This window comes from Desmodus rotundus, chromosome 11 (genome assembly GCF_022682495.2).
Source record: "Desmodus rotundus isolate HL8 chromosome 11, HLdesRot8A.1, whole genome shotgun sequence".
Taxonomy (NCBI): Eukaryota; Metazoa; Chordata; class Mammalia; order Chiroptera; family Phyllostomidae; genus Desmodus; species Desmodus rotundus.
The window spans coordinates 45,853,552-45,876,905 of record NC_071397.1 but is presented as its reverse complement, the minus strand read 5'-3'; the positions used below and the strand labels follow the sequence as shown (position 1 = coordinate 45,876,905).

General features: G+C 46.7%; 1 protein-coding gene across 7 annotated transcripts in view; it reads left to right on the top strand.

Moving 5' to 3' along the window:
* The window catches only part of BACH2 (BTB domain and CNC homolog 2), a 364,147-nt gene extending 341,246 nt beyond the window's left edge, over positions 1–22,901 (top strand). For all 7 annotated transcript variants that reach the window (XM_053913614.1, XM_045188594.2, XM_024551724.3 and 4 more), the window contains 3 exons: positions 445–2,037; positions 12,310–12,516; positions 16,787–22,901. In XM_053913614.1, coding sequence (XP_053769589.1) covers positions 445–2,037; positions 12,310–12,516; positions 16,787–17,269 — 2,283 coding nt within the window. In that variant the 3' untranslated portion in view covers positions 17,270–22,901. The remainder of the gene's footprint in view (positions 1–444; positions 2,038–12,309; positions 12,517–16,786) is intronic.
* The last annotated feature ends 453 nt before the right edge of the window (positions 22,902–23,354 follow it).

Here is a 23,354-nt window from a genome sequence, read left to right as displayed (position 1 = left end):
ATGCGGTTCACAAGAAAACCATACTGCTTTCTTGGGCTCCAGGGAGCTGCAGGAAGTGTCACCACACTCCTGATGCAGAATAGCTCTCAACAGCACTGATTGGTTGAGAGCTAAAATTAATAGGCATCCCATTGTTACCGTGCATTTTTGCCAGGATATTCCATTAGTGTAAACACTGAACCCACTGTCATCTTCTTTAGCCACTTGACCCCAGTGATTTTCAATTCCATGTGCCCTTGATGAAATCGGGCAAGTGGCATGCACGAGACAGACACTGATTATTGGAAACAGAATCATTGCTGACCCAGTACCGATTAAACTGCTCCTTTGCCGTCTTTGTTCTGGGACATTAGCACTGTCTGGTTATCTTGCTTCAGTTGAGGGATTCAGGACAACAGCGGTGCTGATGGTAACTTCATGGCAATTTCCCTGTTTGTTTTGCAGGTCACAGCCAGGGGCTTTGGGCCACTGTTGCAGTTTGCCTACACCGCCAAGCTGTTACTCAGCAGAGAAAACATCCGCGAAGTCATCCGCTGTGCTGAGTTCCTGCGCATGCACAACCTAGAGGACTCCTGCTTCAGCTTCCTGCAGACCCAGCTCCTGAACAGTGAGGATGGCCTGTTTGTGTGCCGGAAGGACTCGGCTTGCCCGCGCCCCCACGAGGACCATGAGAACTCCGTGGGAGAGGAGGAGGAGGAAGAGGAGGAGACGATGGATTCAGAGACAGCCAAGATGGCCTGCCCCAGGGACCAGACGCTTCCACACCCCATCAGCTTTGAGGCCACTGCCATCCCAGTAGCACAGAAGGAGGAAGCTTTGCTGCCCGAGTCCGACGGGCCAACGGACACCAAGGAGAGCTCAGAAAAGGACGCGTTAACGCAGTACCCCCGATACAAGAAATACCAGCTTGCATGTACCAAGAATGTCTACAATACATCATCCCACAGTACCTCAGGTTTTGCAAGCACATTCAGTGAGGATAACTCCAGCAACAGCCTCAAGCCGGCGCTTGCCATGGGGCAGATTAAAAGTGAGCCGCCCAGTGAAGAGACCGAGGAAGAGAGCATCACACTCTGCTTGTCTGGAGATGAGCCTGACATCAAGGACCGAGCAGGGGATGTGGAAATGGACCCGAAGCAGCCCAGCCCCACGCCCTCTTCTGCTCCCCACCCCGGGGTCGCCTTCTTGGAGAGATCCAGGAGTGTGTCCTCTCCCTCCTGCCTAAGGTCTCTATTCAGCATAACAAAAAGTGCGGAGTTGTCTGGCCTGCCCAGTACATCTCAGCAGCACTTTGCCAGGAGTTCCACATGCCCTTTCGACAAGGGTATCACTCAGGGTGACCTTAAAACAGACTACTCCCCTTTCACGGGGAATTATGGACAGGCCCATGTGGGCCAGAAGGATGCGTCCAACTTCACGATGGGGTCGCCCCTCAAGGGCCCCGGGGTGGAGGCTCTCTGTAAACAAGAAGGAGAGCTGGACCGGAGAAGTGTCATCTTCTCCTCGAGCGCTTGTGACCAAGTGAGCACTTCAGTGCATTCGTATTCTGGGGTAAGCAGTTTGGACAAAGACCTCTCTGAGCCGGTGCCAAAGGGTCTGTGGGTGGGAGCTGTCCAGTCCCTGCCCAGCTCACAGGCCTACTCCCACGGTGGGCTGATGGCTGACCACTTGCCAGGAAGGATGCGGTCCAACACTAGCTGCCCGGTGCCAATCAAGGTCTGCCCTCGATCGCCCCCCTTGGAGACCAGGACCAGGACTTCCAGCTCATGCTCCTCCTATTCCTACGCAGAGGATGGGAGCGGGGGCTCACCCTGCAGCCTCCCTCTCTGTGAGTTCTCCTCCTCACCCTGTTCCCAGGGAGCCAGATTCCTTGCCACAGAACATCAGGAACCAGGCCTGATGGGAGATGGAATGTACAACCAAGTCCGACCCCAAATTAAATGTGAGCAGTCTTACGGAACCAACTCCAGTGACGAATCCGGATCATTCTCGGAAGCAGACAGTGAGTCGTGTCCTGTGCAGGACAGGGGCCAGGAGGTAGGGAACCCGCATAAATTCAAGCATGTCATCCACTCCCTCAGTCCTTTATCTGGACTTTCCCTGCCTCCCTCACCACCACTCACAGATTGTTATTATTTGCCAAGATTAAAGGTTACAGTAAAGGGACTGCCTCCCCTATTCACAGAGGCAGGATGCTTTAAGGTGACTGAAAATTAACTACTTTTGTCCTAGAAAGCACTTGAAATTTGATCTAGATACAATACTTAACTAGCAGAGGCAAGCTGCTTGGTGAAAAAAAGTATACTGTGTGAAAGCATGCTCAGGTGCTTCAGACCACTCCTGCTCCTCCCTCTCTCCTCCTCCAGCATCTGCTATGAAAGGATGCTGTACTCATCACCTCCACCCTTGCTGCCCACCCCTTCGGTGTGAAGGGAAATATAGAAACACTTTCAAAATTGAAACCAGATAGAGATCCACACTAAACAGGTGCTTTTCCAGCATCTTTAAGTTTTCCTTGTCACCAGAAGACCCTGGGGCCATCCCGTGTCCTTAGCGATGCTCAGGGCAGCTCACCATCTGTTCTGGTTTTGGGGTCACTGCACAAGTACCGTAATCAATCATACAAAGAGTATAACACACTGTTTCCCAACCTCCCTACAAATAGTGAGAAGTTATTTGGGGGAGTGGTGAGGGTGAATGCCAGTCTCTGTGCACCCTGGAAGCAAAGTACTTTATAGACAGAAATTCCCAAAGGTTCCATCCATGTCTCACCAATGCTGGGAGAGGGAGTAGGAACAACACCAGCCACATCATCAACAAGACTCATGTGGCTAAGGAGGGAAAAAACGGACACCCTCTATGTTCCCCCTCCCCCCATAACCTCAGAGGCAAGGATACGAGGGAGTCTGTGTCACAATCTGGCACTGCCTAACCGATTGATAAGGAAGCAACCTGAGACTGCCTTGGGAGCTGGAGTGAGTGAATCCAGGGAGAAGTCCCTCCTCAGAGCCGCTTATCCGACAGACACAGGAGGAAACAAATCGTGGTCCTCATTAGGCCTCGTGCGTGTCTGCACTCCCCGGATTTCAGCCTTGAGTCAAGCGGGGATGTTAACCTAAGCAGGCCGCAGAGATGCCACGTGGGTGAAGTGGCCTTTCACAGAGCCACAGACAGCCTATCTAGTCTCTGCAAGATTGGTGAGAATTACCTAAGATTTTATGTAGTTCGGGCATGTTTTGAAGAGATTCCAGAGCTCCCTGTGCCAACTGCAGAAATGCCCCGTGGTCACTTCCTTGTTTTGCTGGTTAGCCTGGTCCCTCTGTCCTTTTGCCTGGCAAAAAAAAAAAGGAGGAAGACAAGGTTTAATTTAGTTGAAAGAAATTATAAAGAAAATGTGAGTGGGAGGTATTTCTACTCAAATACACCATATCTGCTCAGGTTTGGGATGGAGGCTTGAGCCAGGCAGAGGCACATCTGTGTCTGTGTGTCCGACCTGAGAGGACTGAAGGTTTGTGAAAACAGCAAAAGGTTATGCTCTCTCTTTCTTCACTGGCTTCCTTCCCTCCAGTCACAACTTTTGCGAGGTGGTCTTTTTTCCCTGAAACTTTCCGTAAGCATCCCTGACGCAGAAGCCCAGTCCTTGGGTCCGGTTCATTGGCATGATTTATCTTCCAAGGACTGATGTCACAAAAAAAAAAATGCCTCCAAATCTTTGTTTTATTTTTGTGTCTCTATCTAGAGGAGCCCTGCCATTAAGCTGAAGGAATTGTGTTTTTAGGACGTTTGCGCGTGTCCAAGGGACTGCCTGTTTCAGATAGATCCCCTTTTGTCCCTCTACTATCCCAGAAGACAGCTTAAAGTCATCTCTTGGAACTAGATCACACCAACAAGAATCCACAGTTTTCCCTGTGTTCAGGCCATACCATTCGTCTGCCTTAGACCTTTTCAGTGCTCTGCGACTCAGTTAAGAGAAGGACTCATTCGACCTATAAAAATAGTCGTGAGCAGGACTGGTCTCCCCCTGAAAAATACCATTGCTTTCAAAAATACCTGTTTTTAAAAAATGGGCTATTTGTATATCTTACCAAAGCTGAGTGCCATTTCAGAAATCACACTTCGCCCCTCTCAGTAGTACATTTTGAATAGGACTGATAAAGGAAAGCTAAGGCTTTTCCCAGCTTGACAGTTTAGTTCTCCTAGAGTAAAGGAGGTCAGGGTTTCTGAGAACGGTCTCGGGACTCGGCATGACTGCTCCTCTCTGAGGCCATAACTTGCTTGCAGGAGCCCCTTTGACCCTGGCAGAAGTGTGTCCCCAAGTAACAACGGTGAAGGCAAACCCCAGACAATGTGATCATAGCCCAGTTTCCTGAACTGATCCAGAAGAATCCAACATCCACTGGGCTGATTCTGCCCCAGTCTGCTCTTGTATAAGGTCCAGGTAACTTCTCTTCCAAGTGAATCCCAAGGAGAGACCAGAGTCAGTAACCAAGAAGAGTTCTCACCTCCAACTAGCCACCTGTCCAGTACTTTAGACCGACCTCGGTGAGGAGCCAGAACATTAGATCAAAGGAAGTGTCAGCATACCTTATATTCTGTAAGGTGTTCAAGTTCTACCCTGTTAAGTCTCCCATCTCATCAACATTGACCTTTCTCATTCTTTTTAACTGTTCTCTAGCTTTGAAGAAAACTTAAATTAGCACAATATTGTCCTTAATCAACAATCAGTTTTTTAAAATTACTTTCCTTTTTTAAATAACCAAACAGCATACCCAGCTCCTAACATACCAAATTTAACAGGCTTTCTCTGTACCTACAACTTACAAACATCTACTCACATCCCTAGAGCTTTGGGTTTTATTTTAATGGCATTTACTGTATAAATTACTCAGCAGCTTGCTTATTTACATCACTATCTACTGTGTACACGCCTCTGGGTCAGTCACAGAGGGCTGCTTTCGTACCCATGGGTCCTGAATTCACAAGTTATCCAGCTGTCACCTCTCAACAGCCATCCCACTTGTTCCCAATTTTTTCCCTCTCATAAGCATTTGCTGCAATAAACATTTTTGTGAATGTATTTAGTAGTGGTGCTTTTATTTTTATGGGTTAGTTCCTTAAGTGGGTTAAAGGTTATGCTCATTCATAAAATATTGCCTAACTACTCTTCCAAAAGCTGTAGCAATTCACATGTCCTCCAGCAGTTTCCCCATTCCTGCCAGTACTGGTTGTTGTGAGTTCATTTTCCTATCTGATGACTACTGAGGAGTTTGATGTCTTTGTCCATTTTTCTTTTGTGTTGTTTGTCTTTAAATCAATTTATAGTATCTTTAATGCTTAATACAGGAATATTAACCCTTTCTGGTAAATGTTTTCTATATTTTTCTAGTGTTTTTCTTTATTTATGGTATCCTTTTTTAAATGACTTCTGGCTTTACTATTTACTTAAAAAGTCAGTTTGGAAATTTTTTTTTCTTCCGGTGATGAATAAATGAATACATCATATGAAGTGACAAAAACAACAAGACAGTATGCACAACAAGGCTTACTTAGTTTGCTTCAGAATGGGGGGCAAAGTTGGGAAGTACAGGAGGAAGTTTCATTTCTATGTGTGTCTATAACGTTGACTTCTACTATGTATATCTCACACAGGTTCATTTTTTTTAATTGAGATATAATTCATGTACCGTAAAATTCACACTGTTAAAGTGAACAAGCCAAATGTTTTCAATGATTTACAGAATTCCATGACCACCACCACTCACTCTAGGACATTTTTCTCACCCCTGAAAGCAACACCACACCCCTCCATAGCCGCCCTCACTGCCTTCTCCTCGGCTCCAGGAAACCACTAGTGTGCATTCCGTCTCCGTACAGCTGCGTATTCTGGACATGTCATGTCAATTAAATCTCACACGTGGTGGCCTTTTGGGTCTGGCTTCTTTCACTGAACATCATGTTTCCAAGGTTTATTCTTGCCATCGATGTGCCGCCGGGTATATCGTGTATTAGTGCATCATCTCTTTTCATCGCTCCCTAATGCTCCGATGTGCAGACATACCCCACTTTGGTGACCCATTCATCAGTTTAGGGACGTCTGGATTTTTTACGCTTTTTCACTCTTACCAATAATGCTGCTGTGAGCACTTGGATACAAGTTTTTTTGTAGACATGTTTTCAGTTCTCTTCGCTACATACTTAGGAGGGGGATTGCTGAATCATATAATTCTGTTTAACCTTTTTAGGAATTATCAGACTGGTTTCCAAGGTAATCGCCCCATTTTACATTCCAGTAACAGTGTGTGAGGGGTCAGATTGCTCCACCTCCCTGCCAACATTTGTTATGGTCCGTCTTTTTTACTGTAGCGATTCTAGTGGGTGTTAGGTAGTATCTTGTTTTGGTTTTCAGGTTCATTTTTAAAATTTGAAAATTAGAGGAAAGTCACAAGTATTTCTGCAAGTAGTAAGCTTCTTGGTGAGATGGTGTTGCACCACAAGCATTTCTAATTTATCGTGAATTTTAGTGAAGAAGCACTAGAAAGGCAGCCAAGAGTGCCGGTTAGTTGGACTTGCTTCATTAACATGTTTCATGTTGAGAGGGATAAAAGTATGTGAGAGTGAGTGTGTGTATCCACGTGTGTTAGTGAAGGGGCCAGGGCAGGAGAACCAAGGTCCCTCCAAACACTGAAGTGTAACAGCCTAGAAGAGCTGGGTCTGACTCTGCCTCTCCCACCTGAACGCTGACTTCCAGACATACACTGTATGTAAAATTTTTACAGTTGTTTTTGTGGTTTGTTTAATCAAGCATCTTTTTAAAATATCTGTAATTGGTCTCCTTACTAAAAAGAAGACCTTGCTGGGCAGCATGACATCAGCCACATTTCTAATTAAAACAACTTTTTGTGCTGTCTAGAAAGCTGTTCTCAGCATCTGGAATTTTAAAGCATACTGTATGTCTAGAAGAAGAAACCATGTGACAAAGAAAGAATTAATAGAAATAATAACATTAATAATAATACTTCATATCTCTAAGGCAATGCAGACTTTTCAAAGTACTTTCTCCATCTGTCATTCAATCTTAGTCTTCACTGCAATCCCGTAAGATTGGCAGGGCAGGTATTATCTCCCTCTGACTCACAGACCCTCCGACAGAGAAGCAAAGACTTGCCTGAGATCACACAGCTAAGTAATCCAGTGTCACAGCTAAATCCCAGGTGTCCTGCATTTGTTCCAGAAACTGGACCATGAGACTCTAGGGTAAAAGGACAATTGTGCAGGAAACATCTCCTAGTCTGGAAGGGGCAATGTTGTCATGGGCAGCTGCGCAGCACTGAGCTAGCTGCCCCCATACCGGCAACCCTGGAGCCATTAGCCCTGATGGGTGTCCTGCTTCCTCCCCAGACAACTCACGGAGGGCTGAGGGTCCTGGAAGAGCATATGTGTTACAGGCTCTGGAAAGCTGGCAGTACCATCAGGGCCTCAGGGTCCTGTGAGTAGGTTAGATTCCCGTGGCTTCTACTCAAGGCCTGGTACTGAAACCAAGAAAGGAGATAGCAAAGAAGACTCACACACCAGCTTCCACTGGGATTGCTAGAGGAAATAGATGCTTGTTTCTGCAACATTTTATCTCTGTCCTCCTCCTCCAAGAGCCCCCATCTAGCCAACCAGAGACACCAGGCAAGTGAGGTGTGTTGAGAGACCGTGAGATGATTACAGCACATCTGATTAAAACCCTGTAAGATATTCAGAGGAGACAACGATCACAGGGAAGTCTGCCAGACCAAGAGAGTATTGTTTGGGGATGGGAATCGTTTTCCCCTCTATTGTCTCATATTTGAATTTTCTGCAAGAGATTATAATGCTCATGTAATTTTTAAAAAAATTTAATATGTTTATTGATTTTAGAAAGAGAGGAAGGGAGAGAGACAGAAACCTCAATTGGTTGCCTCCCATACTCACCCTGACCACCTGGGATTGAACCCGCAACCTAGGCAGGTGCCTTGACTGGGAATCGAACCCCCAACCTTTTGACGTATGGGGATGGCACTCCAACCAACTGAGCCACACCAGCCAGGGCTCTCATATAATTTTTTAAGTGATATTTTTGTTTAACTGGGAAGGAGGGATGTATGGGCTAAAGAAGCTGGGTAGCTGTTGGCAGGGGAGGGAAGTGGAGCAGGTGATTTGTGTTTGGTGAGAGGGGAGCACTGGCATTCCCTCGCAGGCCCTTGAGGAGTAATACCTAGGTTTTGTTCACCTTCTAGATGTCACACAGCATTCTCCCACCTTTTCCAGCCTCTGGAGCCAGAGGTCCCTTAGCACACAGCATGGCCACTCAATTCGGCTGACTAATCAACAGCTGGTCTAACCCTCTGGTTCCCACTTAGCCAGCCAGTGTAGTTTCTGGGCTGATAACCTTTGTCCTGTTCTTCCCTTAGTGCTGAGGAGGAGGACAAGCATGAGCACCCTGCTGGGGCAGGGTCAAATCAATAAGGGCAGAGTATGCAAGTGTGGCCCTGGCCAGCTCCAGGTGCCCGTTGGCCCTCAGCTTGCTGGCTCAGTAGCTGCCCTGACTCTCAGAGTCTAGAGAACCAAAGCTCAGACAGCACCTACGCAGCTGCCCAGAGCCTGAAGAGAAATCAGCATCCTCGATCTCACGGGCTCTTCCCCTTCTGTGCAGCCTGTGTAGTGTTATGTGCTTAGTCTCCCGTGCATGTGGTCGGCTGAATATAGCTGCAGGCTCTCCATTCAGATGGGGTGGTGGTAGTTGGCAGGATCTTCATCTTGTCAAGTTGGGTGTTTTGCACTATTTATGAGAGCACAGTGAATGAAAGCCAAACCACCTGAGAAGTTAAATCTTGGAAGATAGGTGTGTGGAAGGACAATAAATTACAACCATATTAGAATTGTAAGAATTTGCCAGAAGAAAGGGAGAAGGGCCTCAGCCTTCTTGATGTGTTTCAACACATCAAGGCCAGGTAGCATTTGCTGACTTTTCAGCCTGGTTTGAAGAGTGTTGGGGAGCCGGGGAGCCTGAGATTGGAATACACTCCCAGCTCTGGAAGAGGCCATGGCTGCTCTTTATCTCCAGAAACCATGCCCACTGGCCTGGAACTTAACTTCTGCAAAAAGAACAAGCAGCATGGTGCGTTCCCACTGCACTTTCCCAAGACCACCCTGGGACTTCCTCTTGGTAGTCAGTGGAAGTTCTCCTTTGCTAGAGGGGTAACAGAGCCTTTTAAAAAGAAACAAGAGTGGTTGGGTTTTGTTTTGTTGCTTTTTTCCTCCCACATTGCAGAAAGTCTGCAGCTGACTATTTTCTTTTCCTTTGACCTCTTTAAAAACCAGCTGGAATTGCAACAGCTCTGCTGAAATGTTATGTGGCCTTTTGCTTCAGGGACTTTGAAACAAGCATTGTTGATTTTTCCTCTTTCCTGTCAACTTCTGTCCTATTTCTCTAGTGTTTCATATTCATCGCCTGGATGCTTTTGAATATAGTAACTCTCGGTGTAGAAGGCCTTTTGACTTTCCCTGTGGCCTGAACGATAGGTATATATTCTTTCTGAAACAAGTAAACCCAACTTGGAGCAGAAGCAGAATGGCTTTGTTGTCAGCAGAAGGGGAGACTCCACAGGGCCCAGAAGTACTGCAACGTCTGCTGTGCAAACAACGCTTCTGCCTGGTGTGGAAATATCCGTGTCCCCAACAGACAGACCTCTGTTATTTAGGCACTGTCCAGGATCTGAGTGTCTGTTTGCTATCCAAAGGGTGTAAAGGGAAATCAAACATTCTTTCATATTAGTATAAGCCCTGTGCAAACACAGCCCCATGGACAAAGCTCTTTCCTGGGCCCATAACAAGGAGCTGTTTGTCCCGGCTGCCTGTCTTTAGCAGTCAGAGCAGGACTGAGCTCAGCTGAGATTGGTGTAATGTGTGGCATTGCAATCTTGTTCTCTTGGGCCGAAGTTTCACAGGTGTCATGGAACAGAGTTCACCATGCGCGAGGTGAATCAGAGCACCCACGGGGAGCCTTCAGCAAATGCCACGTCCAGCAGGCTCAGAGCTATGAAGTAACCTGACAAAGCAGTTGCACCGAGCCATAGCAAGGCCAAGTGACAGTTTAGTGTGATTGCCTTTGTGCACGGGGGTTAACTAGTCACAAATGCCAGGATCTGGACTCATGGCTGCCTGCATTTAATGCAACCAAAGAAAAAGCCTGTGCTCAGGATAAAATACCTTCATCTCCCTCCCGTGAATAACACACACATAATAATGCAACTTCTGAATAGTAATGAGGACTTGGTTTCTTCACACAAACATAGTTTGATCAATTAAACTCAGACCCATCTGCCTATTTTTCTGATTCCTCAGGATCACTTATGCCCATTTGTCCTCTAGAGCCATGCCGGCCATACCATAGCCACATGCCACACGTGGCTATTGAGCCCTAGACTGTGGCTGGTTGGTGATGTGTTGGAGGTGTAAGATACTCCTCAGATTTTGAAAATGTAGTACCCCCCCACAAAAGTAAAATATCACAATTTTATATTAATTCCACATTGAAAATACTTTGGATTTATAGGGTTAAATGGAATATATTAATAAATTAATTTCACCTGTTTTCACTTCTTTTAATTCTTTTTACAGTGGCTACTAGAAAATGTAGAATCGCAAATGCAGCTGGTGTTTGCTTTGGACAGCACTGGGCTGGTGCTTGAAGGAGGTGTAGGTTTAGGGCGCCATCTGCTGGTTGGTTAAGGCAGCCGCTGACGTAAGCAAGAAGGAAGTGGTCTGCACTGGGAAACACGTTGTCTCTTGGCAGAGCAGAGCAACATGCAACCTTCCTTTTCCAGGAGCTTCTGAAACAGGACCAGAAAGCCCCTACATCATGAGTAAGGGTCTTGAAGAAGGTAGTGTCAGACTGCTGGAAGGCGCCAGGCCAGTGTTTACCTCTTGGGTGCTAAGGAGGCCATATAGAGCTGTGGTCCCTAAGTTATTTCAAGCCGCCACAGGGTTGTAAGCAAGCATTTAACAGTGTAAGGAGTACACAGCTCCATCCCTCAAGAGATTAGTGTGCTCTCTTTGGATAATGATGACTTGTTTTGATTTGTCAAGAGTGTGAAAGTAGGAATGTTGCTGGCAACAGTGGCACCCCAACTTTGTGACTTAAAACAGCAGGAATCGTTTAACATCTCCCACTGTTTTGTGGGTCAGGGATTCGGATGTGCTCCATCCCAGCGCGTCTGGCTCAGGAACCTCATGATATGGAAGTCCGATGCTGGCTGGGGCTTCAGTCATTTGAAGCTATGACTGAGCCCAGAAAATACATGCCCAAGGTGGCTCATTCCCATCGCGACATGGTGATGCTGGCCGCGGGCTGGAGGCCTCAGGTCTTCTCCCATGGGCCTCTCCACAGGGCCACTGCAGTGTCCTGGAGGCAGAGCTGGTTTCCTCCAGAAAGAGCAGCCTAGGAGGCCTAAGAGGAAGCCACGAGCCCTTGGATGACCTCCCCGCTGAGTTACACACACCATCGCACCTGCTGCGCTGTATTGGTCGAGGCAGGAATGTGCATCCTCTCGATGGAGGAAGGCCCATATCATATTGTAAAAGAAACTGTGAGGTGGGATGGCTGTTGCACTTTTGGAAAATACTATCTGCCGAAGCGCCTGACACTTGAAGAGCACTGTGAGGCTAAAAAAACCTGGCCCATTTTGCAGATGAGGAAATTGAGGCCTGGAGAAGTAAAGTAACTTGTTTGAGGTCTCACATGTGGTAGGAAGGAGAAAAGCCCAGTTCTAACTCCTTGTCCATGCTGGTATAGCCTGTCCAGGTCATCCTCCTATGTCCCCCTCTGTATGCTGTGTAAACATCATGCTGATTGTTCCATCTTTCCAGCATCTGCAAGGTGTGTGGTGTTTCAGGTCATTCTTTGGGTGATCTCTTTCTATAAATAGCTGCTTTATTGAGTTGAGGCTCAGTGGAAGTAGGTTTCATCTTAACTAGAGAGGCCTTCCTATACAAATGCTATAGCAATGAAAAAGTCACATTTTCCTACATTTTCCGTGCTGCTTGCTTCAAAAACCTCAGGGACAATAACCACAGTATAATTTGTGTGATCACTTTCTTTCTGATTATCTGACCATTACATCTTATTTATATTTGAAACCAGAAATAATCACAGCTTGCTTTCAGTAGTTTCCATATTCCTTGGTCATCTTACAAAGGAGGTTTTACCATGTGTTAATATTCTATCTGCCAGAATTAAAACTAAAATCCAGCTGCCAGAATCATTACTTGTTTTCTCGGTTTCAGGTCAAACTTCCCTTTCCTGTAGATCAAATCACAGATCTTCCGAGGAACGATTTCCAGATGATGATTAAGATGCACAAACTAACCTCAGAACAGTTAGAGTTTATTCACGACGTTCGGCGGCGCAGCAAGAACCGCATTGCGGCCCAGCGCTGCCGCAAGAGGAAACTGGACTGTATTCAGAATTTAGAATGTGAAATCCGTAAACTGGTGAGTTGGCCGGTCCGTTGCTATCAGCAGCCTGGAGGGACCAGGACTGATGCAAAGTTACAGTCATGAAGGCTGGAGAAGTAGAGAGAAGGGTCACCATTCAGGGACGTTTGGGTTTATTTTTTAAACAAGTCCCTTAACAAAAATAATAGCTTTCTATCTGCAATGGGTGTGTCTGTGTGTGTGTAATTACATATTGATGTTTTATGTAGAGGTAGTTCTGTTTTATTTTCCATTCTGCACATTCTAATAGCTAACATTTATTGCATGCATGCATGGACCAGGGATTACTCTAAAGTATTTTTGTAGATCACATTTAATCCTCACACCAACTCTATGACTTAGGTACTATGTTATCTTCATTTACAGAGGCAGAGACAAGAGTACAGAGGGATTAGTAACTCCCCACTACTCATTCCAAATCTTGTGGTGGTGGTTTTCTTAATCCTCACCCAAGGGTATACTTACTGATTTTAGAGAGAGAGGAAGGAGGGAGGGAGAAAGGGAGAGTGAGAATCATCTATCTGCAACCTAGGTTTGTGCCCTGACCAGGATCGAACCCACGACCTTTGGGTGCCATACTCCAACCAGTTGAGTCACCTGCCAGGGCCCAAATCTTGTGTTTTTACTGTGTCTCTCTCTGGCCTATCACAGAAGAATGGAGGTTAGAGGTAAGACACCTGCCTCTAACCTATCCTGATCTTTTGAAGCCTTTCAAAGCCCCAGGATCCCTGATTTTGCAATTCGGCCTCAAAGAGGCTGCCAAGTCTTCCTTCTCCCTGAGAGCATTTGTCTCAGGGAACAAGCTCCCATCCCCCAAGCTCCCCTCACTCAGAGCTCTGTGCCCACCTCTCCTTGATAAGCAACCTCAAGCTATAGGAAGTAAATCCAGGTGACCTCGCTGCTGACTGTAGCTTTGAAGGCAACCAGTGCAACATAATTTAACTCAGCCGTTGTGCTGGCCACAGACTGGAAACTAGCTCAGGTGCTGTGTCTGTGAGAGGTAAGGAGGGAGGCCGCCTAATGCAGTCGTGATCCACTTTCCTCCAGGCCGCAGACTGCAGGCGGAGACCCTTTGCCTCCTGGTGAGCCCATTTCCTCATGCCAACCTGAGAAAGAGGAAGGTGGGACTTTTGAAAAGCATGAATAAATGCTACATATAATTGAGATAGTCCTGGGCCCCAGGGTCTTTTTATGTTTAATTTAATTAACACCCACCAAGCAGGGAAAACCTGCCCATCATCAGTTGCTCCTGTCACCTACAAAATAAAGTCCCTCTCCTTAGCAAGACACATAGTGCACTCCGTGAGTCAGTGTGTAGCTACCCTCCAACATCCTCCCGCTCCCTCCCTAGAACTTGACCCCTAATAAAATCAAACTGTTTGCGCTTCCTCCACCATCTCCTACTCTTTATACCGCTGTGCTTGTGCCTCTCTTCTACCTTGGACACCCCTCCACTGTTTTCTTCTCTGACTCTGTCCTTTATTCTTTAAGACTCTCCAGGAATTCTTATTCTTTTCTTTTTTTAATTTTTATTGTTATTCAATTACAGTTGTGTGCCTTTTCTCCCCATCCCTCCACCCCACCCCAGCCGAACCCCCCTCCCTCCCCCACCTCCACCCTCCCCCTTGATTTGGTCCATGTGTCCTTTAAAGTAGAAGAATTCTTATTCTATTCACCTCTCCAGGAAAGCCCTTTCCTGAGTCCCTGGTGAGGCTGAGCACCTGCCCCTGGAGCGGTGATCTGACCTCTGGCTCCATGCCCCTCACTTTCCTCTCCATTGCTTGTGTGTGCCCACCGCCCCCGCCCTGCCCCCGCCCCTGCCCCTGCCCGAGACGGCAGGTTTCGTGCGACATGTACAGTTACACGATCAGTGCAGACCCCCTGAAGCCTCTCAGGAAATGTCTGTTGCCCTAAAATTTACTGGAAATTGCGAGTGGGTCATGGGATTATGAATTCCTTCTTTCTTTCCAATTTTTCTTTAATGTTGTTTTAACAACAGCAAGACAGTGCTTTAATGTAAGCCATGTTAAGAAAGCACAACATGGCTGCTGGCGTCCAGGTCTCGGGCACACATCTACAGGAGCTCCAGCCCTCTGCTCTTCCGTAGGTGGCCAGCTAACTCTCATCACCCGTATTTGAGAAATGCCTGATTTTTGTAGTGAGCATTCTTCTCCGGTGATCATGTGACACTAAACAAATAATGAAGTCTAAGCCACACACCAGTCTAAAGCTCTTTGTTAATACTATTCAGTTGGGAAAGCAAGGGGACATCTCCAGGTTCTCCCCCCACTTTTTTGGAAACCCCGTAAATAATACACTGCCTTTCGCTGCCAAATAAGCATGACATGCTTGTCAGTATACAGCTAGCTTCGTGCTTCCGACTTCATCCTGATGCCTTTCTTGCAACAGGCCAAAACACTGTCACACACAGCGTTTCCTTTTCTTCACCCTCCAAAGTGGCCCAGGACAAGGGTGGTGGCTTGGCCAAAACGATGTGGCAGAATGTAAGACAGGTTCCTTCCTGGGGCTTCGCTGTGTTGCCTCTCACTCTTACACACTTCCAGGCTGCAGCCCAGAAGCTCCAGCTCGCACAGCCTGGGTGTCCTTGGTCTCTTACCCGCCGCTCTCTGACTGGGGTGCTGCGCCCGCACGCACGCCCGGTCTGAGTGGCAAGCTGCTCCAGCGTGGGTGACTCTGGTCCCACCCGCACATCCCCGCACCCACGCACTCCCCACTCCCCGCCATCTCTGTCACACCACGCAGCTTCTGCACACTTGCATAATGTATTTCTCTCGAGTTGCGCTTGTACATCTGTTTATTTTTCATTTTTAAAACATGTTTTCTTGAAAAACTTACAAATATTTTAGCAGGTGCCCTTTCCCCATGTAAAAGCTCTGTCTCTGACACACATGCTGCGCTGCCTACCGGGCTGCATCCGCGTCACAGCGCGGGGCGGCTCCCGCACGGGAGAGGCCATGTGGGGTATCTGCTCCCCCTCTCCCCGCCCCCTTCACTCCCTCTCCCGTCCTCTCCTTAACCTTCCTGCTCCCCACTGCAGAGCCGGAAAGGAGCCCCTGCCTGCTGTTGCAGATGTCCAGGGTCCCCGCGGTTTCATTGTGTGCCCTCCTGCAGCCTCATCCTCTCCCCTCACACACATAGTGCTGGGAAGACCTTAGTCAGTCCCCCCTCTAAATTCCTCTCTCTGAGGGAGAGATGATTGGAGAATCACAAGAGCCTACGTGGGATTTTCTTTCAGGAAAACATCTCAGAACCTCCATCTCGACAGCTCTCCCTGCCCCTTTGATGTCCAGGGGGAGTCGGCACTCAGGCCTCACCACACGGCCTCCAGCCGTGCTAAGGGAGCATCTTGGGTGTTCAGTCTGTGGGCTGCCACGGCTGGAGAGCCTGCTGATATTGGACTGAACCATGTGAAATTGCCCGTGGTCCACTATTTTTAATTTTCACTTTTAATATACTTTCATTTTGAAAGAAGTTTTAGGTTCATGGCCAAGTTGAATGGAAAATAGAGTTCCCGTATGCACCCTGCCCCTACACACTCACAGCCTTCCCCATTATCGACATGCCCCACCAGCTACAACACCTGTTACAACTGGGAGACCTGTGTTGATGTGTCATCATAACCCGAAGCCCACAGTTACGTGAGGGCTCACTCTCGGCATGCATGCTGAGGGTGTGGACACGTGCATCATAACAGGAGAACGTGTGTTCCTGTGTTCTGCCTGCTCATCCCTCCCTCCACTCACCCACCCCAGGTCCCTGGCAACCACAGATCTGTTCACTGTCTCCACAGTTTCAATTGGTCTCTTTGGTCAATTAATTTTGACCTCCAAAAATGGCAGCCTAATACAACTAAGGGAGATTTTCAGCTACAAGGTGTGGAACCAGGAGTTTTCCCATTGATTCTCTGCAAACTCCAAATTCCAAGAAACTGGACCCAGACTCCCAGCAGTTTTCTGATTGGTGGTGATTTTGCTGGTCACCTGACCAGGCCAGCAAGAGGGATGAAGAGCTGCCACAGGAAAGGGGTCAGGATCAGTGGGAAATCTGGTTGGGCTGCTCAGATAGGCGTGGCAGAAGTATGTGTCCAGGCTCCCCAGGTGTGTTTTTTAAGTTTCTAGATCCTGACCTAGTCATTCCTGACCATGATGTAGGATGCAGAAACAAAAGTTAGAAAGGTCCCAGAAATGAGGCCTTGAGTCCTCCAGTCAGGCTTGACCAGGCCCTCTCTTGTTTCTCTGATGTCCAGGTGTGTGAGAAAGAGAAGCTGTTGTCAGAGAGGAACCAGCTGAAAGCCTGCATGGGGGAGCTGCTGGACAACTTCTCCTGCCTCTCCCAGGAAGTCTGCCGTGACATTCAGAGCCCCGAGCAGATCCAGGCTCTGCATCGGTACTGTCCTGTCCTCAGACCTGTGGGTCTCCCTGCAGCCTCCAGTATTAGCCCTGCGCCCTTAGGCATTGAGCAGAACCTTGCCGCCGCCCAGTGCGTGGTGGGGGAAACTGTGCCCTGCTGTTTGGAGCAGGGTGCAGCTCCCCGTGGGCCCCCCTGGGCCCCCAGCAACGCCTCAGATAATTGTACTTCTGCCCGGAGGCTGGAAGGCACTGACCCAGGAAACTTCTCAGAGAGAGGACCTCCTCTTGAACCCAGGACCCAAACAGTGACCGTGGACTTCTGCCAGGAAATGACTGATAAGTGTACAACTGACGAACAGCCCAGGAAAGATTACACCTAGTGACCTGACCTGCCTCCCACTTATCACATGTCTCCCACCCAGGGGGCGCTGTTCATCTGTTGTCTGGAAGAACCAAGAAGGAATTTGGTGCACACTACAGCGTTTCTTAGCAGCAATACTGATTCTAAGTATTCCCTCCTCTCTTCACGCAGGAGTGATATATAGTTACCTTCACAATGGTGCTACCCCTTGCCCCGGCAAGGAAAGACAACAGTGATGACACTGTCTGTCTGTGGGTTAATTTCAATCTTAACAGGGATAGACTGTAACACCTCTAGGACCCAACCACAGATTGTTTTCTCAGTGGCCCGTGTCACAAACCCTATCTCAGGAATTTCTTCTGAATGTTCAATTTTTTTCATTGAAGACAGCTTCTATACACATCAAAGTTTTATAGCTAGACTGTACATATTATATATAATATATATAAAGTATATATCTCCATATGCAAAAGTCCTGCATGCCTCGATTTTCTCATTAAAACTGGAAACTTCCTTCCTCATTCACAAACAGGTTCCAACATTCCACTTCTGTTGTCTCTGATGCTAGAACTAGTTCAGTAACTGTTAACATGGTCCATTTTCTTGCTTCACAGTTCGACTTCAGTTTCTACTTATTTATGGACAGAATTCAGTGTTGGAAGCTTTTCTGTTAAGGTTTTATTTCAGCGATCGTATCCATCTGTGCAGTCTGGTTTCGGCACCGCCTGAGGGTGCCCCTTGAGTGTCGTGGTTGGTTGGTTGGTTTTTGCAGACACTGTACAGTCATGGTCAACTTTGCCACTTGCACTGAGTTTTGGGTCAAACCTATTTTCTTAAATGAAGTTGTAACTTCAGTATAACTCAAGTATACTGTATATTCTTTACTTTTAGTTTAAAAGTAGAACATTTTAGCTAATTAAAAACCACTCAGGTGATAATTATGTAGGAAAAACAATCTTGCCAAATAATGAATTCATCCTAGGATGTATCGACAATAATCTGCTTGAATATTTTTATATTTCACCTCCTCCCCACCTTTCCCTAAGCAAAGCTGAAATGCAGATAGGGAGTTCAGAGTTGATGCTGGATGTTCAGATTCCTAAGTGGGGAGAGAGTTTGAGCATCTCACTAGAAAGTACATCAAAGCAGTAGGAATCCATGGTTCTGTACCAGAACTCAGCAGGCATTGACTCCTAGAAATCAAGTCAGAACCATGTTATCCCCCAGGGAGTAAGTCCCATTCATTTCAACACTTCATCAGGCCTCACTTGCTCCTGGAAGTGTAGTGAAGTAAGACCTTGTGCTTTGAAGGACTTGGCTGACCAGGACTGGGCTCCCAGGAGATCGTGCCTGAGGGGATTTGAACTGCAGCCCCAAGGCCCTGCCCCACTAAGTGGTCGTCCTGGATCAGTGCAGCTCACCCAGAGTAGGAGAGAGCAGGGCAGAAGTGAGCCTGAGGTCTGTCCCTGACACAGGCGAAAGCATTTTTTTCCTCCCTTTCTTCTCCAAATGTTTTGAGTTGAATTCTGAGGTTTTCCGCCAGTCTCTTGTCCCAAGGCAGATTTCATTCTGAGGCTTTGGACACGACATGGCCAGGAGTCCTCCTTGCCCCTGCCCCACAACGCACACACGCCCGCCCACGCCTGATGATAATTTCTTCTCTTGCTGCAAAACTGGTTGGCTTGCAACCCACAGAGAGCAGCTTCTCTTGGCCCAGGGGGCGTGTTGGCCTCTGGCCACGTTTACAGAAGGCGTGCTAAGGTCCCATGGCCACCGAGGAGAAGATGTCAGCCCCACCCTCCAGCGGGCCTCCAGGGGGGCTGTGAGAAGAGCCCTTAAGGGTTTGATGTGGGAATGGGGTGGTGGGCAGTGGGACTTGATGGGTGACTTTGTTTCTTTATTTGTGCCATTGTTTGGACAATATTAAAGCTGCATGTGAAAGGGGAATTAGTATATGATGTAGGCGAAAAGTGAAACCATAGTAACATATGTTTTAGTATTATTACCTTTTTCTGTATAAATACTAGCGCTAAATGTTTAAATATGTATGATTGCCAGAAATCTGTTGGTTCATGCAGTAGGATATTTTCTTTTAAAAAAGGCTTTTCTTTTAAACTAGCTCCACTTTTAAAGCCTGCCTCTGGGTTTTCGTTGTTTCTCGTATGTGTGTGTCTGTGGTGGAGCCACCGTTGTTGCTGCAGTTGCTGGAATTCCTTGGCCCAGCAGACCAGCTCTGTGCTTCACTATGACAGCCTCTGTGCGACACTGGTGACAGCTCCAATTCAGACTCCAAGTGAATCACGTGATCCATCACAGGTGTATGTTATGGTGGAGTCAGCCAATAGTCCTTTGGTTTTTTAACTCATTGCCTTTTTAAAGTGACCTCCTCTTCTTTTAAAAAAGGAATGTTTTCTGCTTGTGTCATAACCAGGTCCAAACCAGCTTGTTGGCGTGATTTTCCCGGGTCACAACTCATGTGCAACTGGTAGTCTTGACCACATTCCGTCCACCCCAGCCCCCTGTGTGTGGCTCCATCCACGCACGCCCGTGCAGCAGCCATTTCTGGGTTCCAGGGGCTCGCTCGCTCTCTCTCCCCCTAACTCAGTCCCAATCTTCCGTCTGCCAGCCCCCACTCACTTTTATTCCTCTCCCAACTGGACCCCTGTCATGGGAACTGGTTAAAAACACTTCTTGAAAAACTGTCTTTCAATTTCTTAATGATTTTTAGTAAATTGTTATGATTTTGTTCACTATCCATCATGAACAGTGACTGGTTTTGTGCAATGTGATCTGTCTGTGTCTGTTACTACTCTAAACCATGTGTTTGTCTAAATTATTTCTGGGTTAATTCAAAGGGAGGACTAGCTGGGGACCAGAATCCCAGTTGCCTCAAGTGGAATTTTACAAACCAGCCTGATTCCTTTCCCTGGGATCCCTTAGTGAAGCCCATGCCTCTTATGAGAAGGAAAAGCAAGTTAACTGCAACGGGCAGTGTTTGCACAGCATGGTGACATCTAGTTGTGTTCTTTAGGGTCTTCCTGACCAAAACAAAGGACCCCACAGCCACAGACTGTTTAGGAGGGTACCTACGACAGCCTAGGTGGGTCTTGGAATGTCTCAGATTGGCATGGGCTGTTGGGGCAGGGACAGTGGAGGTGGCCCTGTGACTAGTTAACATCACATGAGTCTAGTCCTCCCCTTGGATCTGCCTTTGCTCTACATGTGTCTCCAACAACCTCACTTCATTCAGGTTGGTCAGGCTTTGGGCAGGTGAGTGCTTTGCTGTATGTGTTTGTTTCTCTGTGTTATCTGGGGGTGCCTTGAATAATCTAACTTTGTTACATACTGATTCTGGAACAAAACAGTTGCAAAAAAAAAAAAATGGTGAAAGCTAGGCCCTCCTCCTTCTCTTCCGGGTTCGCTAACAATGACTCAGGCGTCAGAGGTGATGCTGCAGTAGAAAATGTTATTTTGTATATTGTACAAGTAATTTATTAACTGTTTTTCCTAAAAGTATGCTGCTTACAAGATGCACTATGATTTTGGATTTAATCCTTGTATTGCTTTCCCAAGGAAGTAAAAATAAAAATAAAAAAAAAGAATGGCTAGCAATTAGCGTGCCAACTGCCGCTTCTTGAAAAGGAGGGCAGGGAGCCGCTAGACGACTTGCCTGAAAGGACTGCTAAAAGTCAAATGGGCACAATGGGAAGCTCAATGCTATTGTCAAGAGGTCTAAACCTACACATACTCTTTTAATACTTTATCATTGCTGTTAAAGTAGAAGAAACAAACAAAGGTGTGAAAGGTATAAGCCTTGTTAAGAAACCACCAAGTCCTGCCCCTGTGAGACAGCCCACATGCTGTACAGCAGCAGAACCTTCTCAAAACGAGGGAAGCCTGCCATACTCTTTCCAAACCATTTTTGGCTACCTAGCTGCATGCATTAGACCCCGTTTAAACTGGGAGCTGCTTAGGAAATGACTTCAAACTGCTCCACTATTGCTTAGTTTGGGAGGGGTCATAGATCTAGAAGGAAGCAAGAATCAAGTATTGTCCTCACCACTGTAAATAAACTAAAGAACATAGTTTGTTTTTTTCTTAAATGATAGAGCTGTTCACTGGATCACGAGTTAGTGTTTCTTCCCCAAATTGAGGATGTTGTAGGTTCAGTCTCTGGCAAGTGCGTGCACAGTGCAGTGCCCTGTGTGGAGTGGGTACCCGGGCAGGAAGTCCGTGTGCATGGAAACGTTCTGTGTTCAAGCTGCATGTTTTTAATACTGCCCAAGCCACCTCATGACCCAGGCATCAAGCATTGATGCTGCAGAATAGAACATATTTGTACACAGACAGTGTGTGCAAATAGTATTTGTACATAGAAAAGATCTATAGTGGCAGACTAAAGATAAATTATTCAAACGACGGTGCAAAACATTTCTTGCAAAGAAAAGTAAGTGTATAGTATTTTCCTACACTCCAGTCTGGGAGATAATATTTATATCAAATGACTCTTGGTGTATTTTAATTATAATACGGAAATGATGCTACCATTGGTGAAGAATACCCACTTGGTTGCAGAGACCCACTTTTGTAGCTTTGATTTAATGTTGTGGCGTGGTGTGTGCATTTCACCATCGAGCAATGGATAAGCAACTCTGACTTACATTTTCATTCCAGTTTATTGACCTCAGCTGACACAGTGGCCCTCCTAGAAGCAGAAGTGCACCAAGACCGTTCATTTCAGGTAGACTCGCATTCAGTGCCAAATGCTCTTGTGCGGGCGATCGGACATGTGTATCAGGAAAGAGTGAAGGGACTTGGACGAAGAGGGCTTTTCCCACAGATTGATGCTAAGTCTTCTACCAAAACATGTCTGGAGGCAGAGGGGTGACCTCTACTTGAGCCCCAACAATGCATTTTGCATGTGGAATGCTGGGGTGCCCGTTCACGCTCTGACGTAAAAGACCTGCCACTTTTAGTGCGTGATCGGGAAGATTCCAGATGCATTCAGGAGCTTCAGGTGCTGGTTAGACGCCACCTTTGCTTGTGAGGCCAAAAGGGCCTGTGAGAATTTGTTCCAGAACCAGTCTGATGCAAGTGCACCTCTAATATATGCCTTACAAACTCCAGAGGCCATATTCAAAACAGGGTCTTCTCCGTGTATGCAAGGGGCTCCAGCCCCTCCTCTCTTCCTCCCCAGGTTGGACAATACGGACAGTTCTCACACATATCTACCTGTATAACCCTCTGTACCTCTCATAACTGGTCAACGACTGTAACAGGTTACATCAGGTGTTTTTCTACATACTTTTTACACAGATTCTATGCGATTAATGTAACTTAATTCAATGCATCATTTTATTGTACTAGTTCTTAGGCTTGTCTTTTTTTTTAAGTGATTGTGGTTTTTCTTGTGGTTTTTATTGTAAAAATGAAAATGGCTGTTGATGCTTATTCTCTGTAACTAAGAATTTTTACCTTTTTCGGGAAAAAAGCGTGTTGCTATGAACTAATGAATTGAATTTTCATTTATTCGTTGTAAATACACTATTGTGCAAAAAAATGTTCACTCAGTTGAATTGCTAGTGTTAACTGAATTTTGTCTAGACACCATTTCTGTTGATGAAATAAAGACATACCATTATTCATTGTAAGCCGAGTTTCTCCGCTCCAGGTCCCTGTGTTCAGGTAGCGGAGCTGGTGGCCTCAGGACATCTTTTCTCCCAGAGAAGCCATATTTCCTCTAGTTTGGAATCTTGCCTGCTACCTGATTAATCCGATTAGAACTCTAAAAGATGTGATAATGCTCATGTGGTTCCTCAACTCCGAATTTTAAAGATCCATAGCATCTATGAGAGCAGATAAAACCAATTTGCTGGTTTGGGTGTGGCGTGGTGGCCATTACCAAACCACCACTGGGGCGCTGCGGGAAGGGTATCGTTTCTCACAACAGCACGTGAATCTACAATTACCTGTGGCAAAAAGCTGAACGAAAGGAAGGGAGGAAAAGGGCATTAAATCCACACCAAAGTACAGTGAGGGGCAGAGCGAGGAGCTTAGAATTGTGGTTAGGGAGTAAATACAATTGAACGAAAAAAAGTATATTT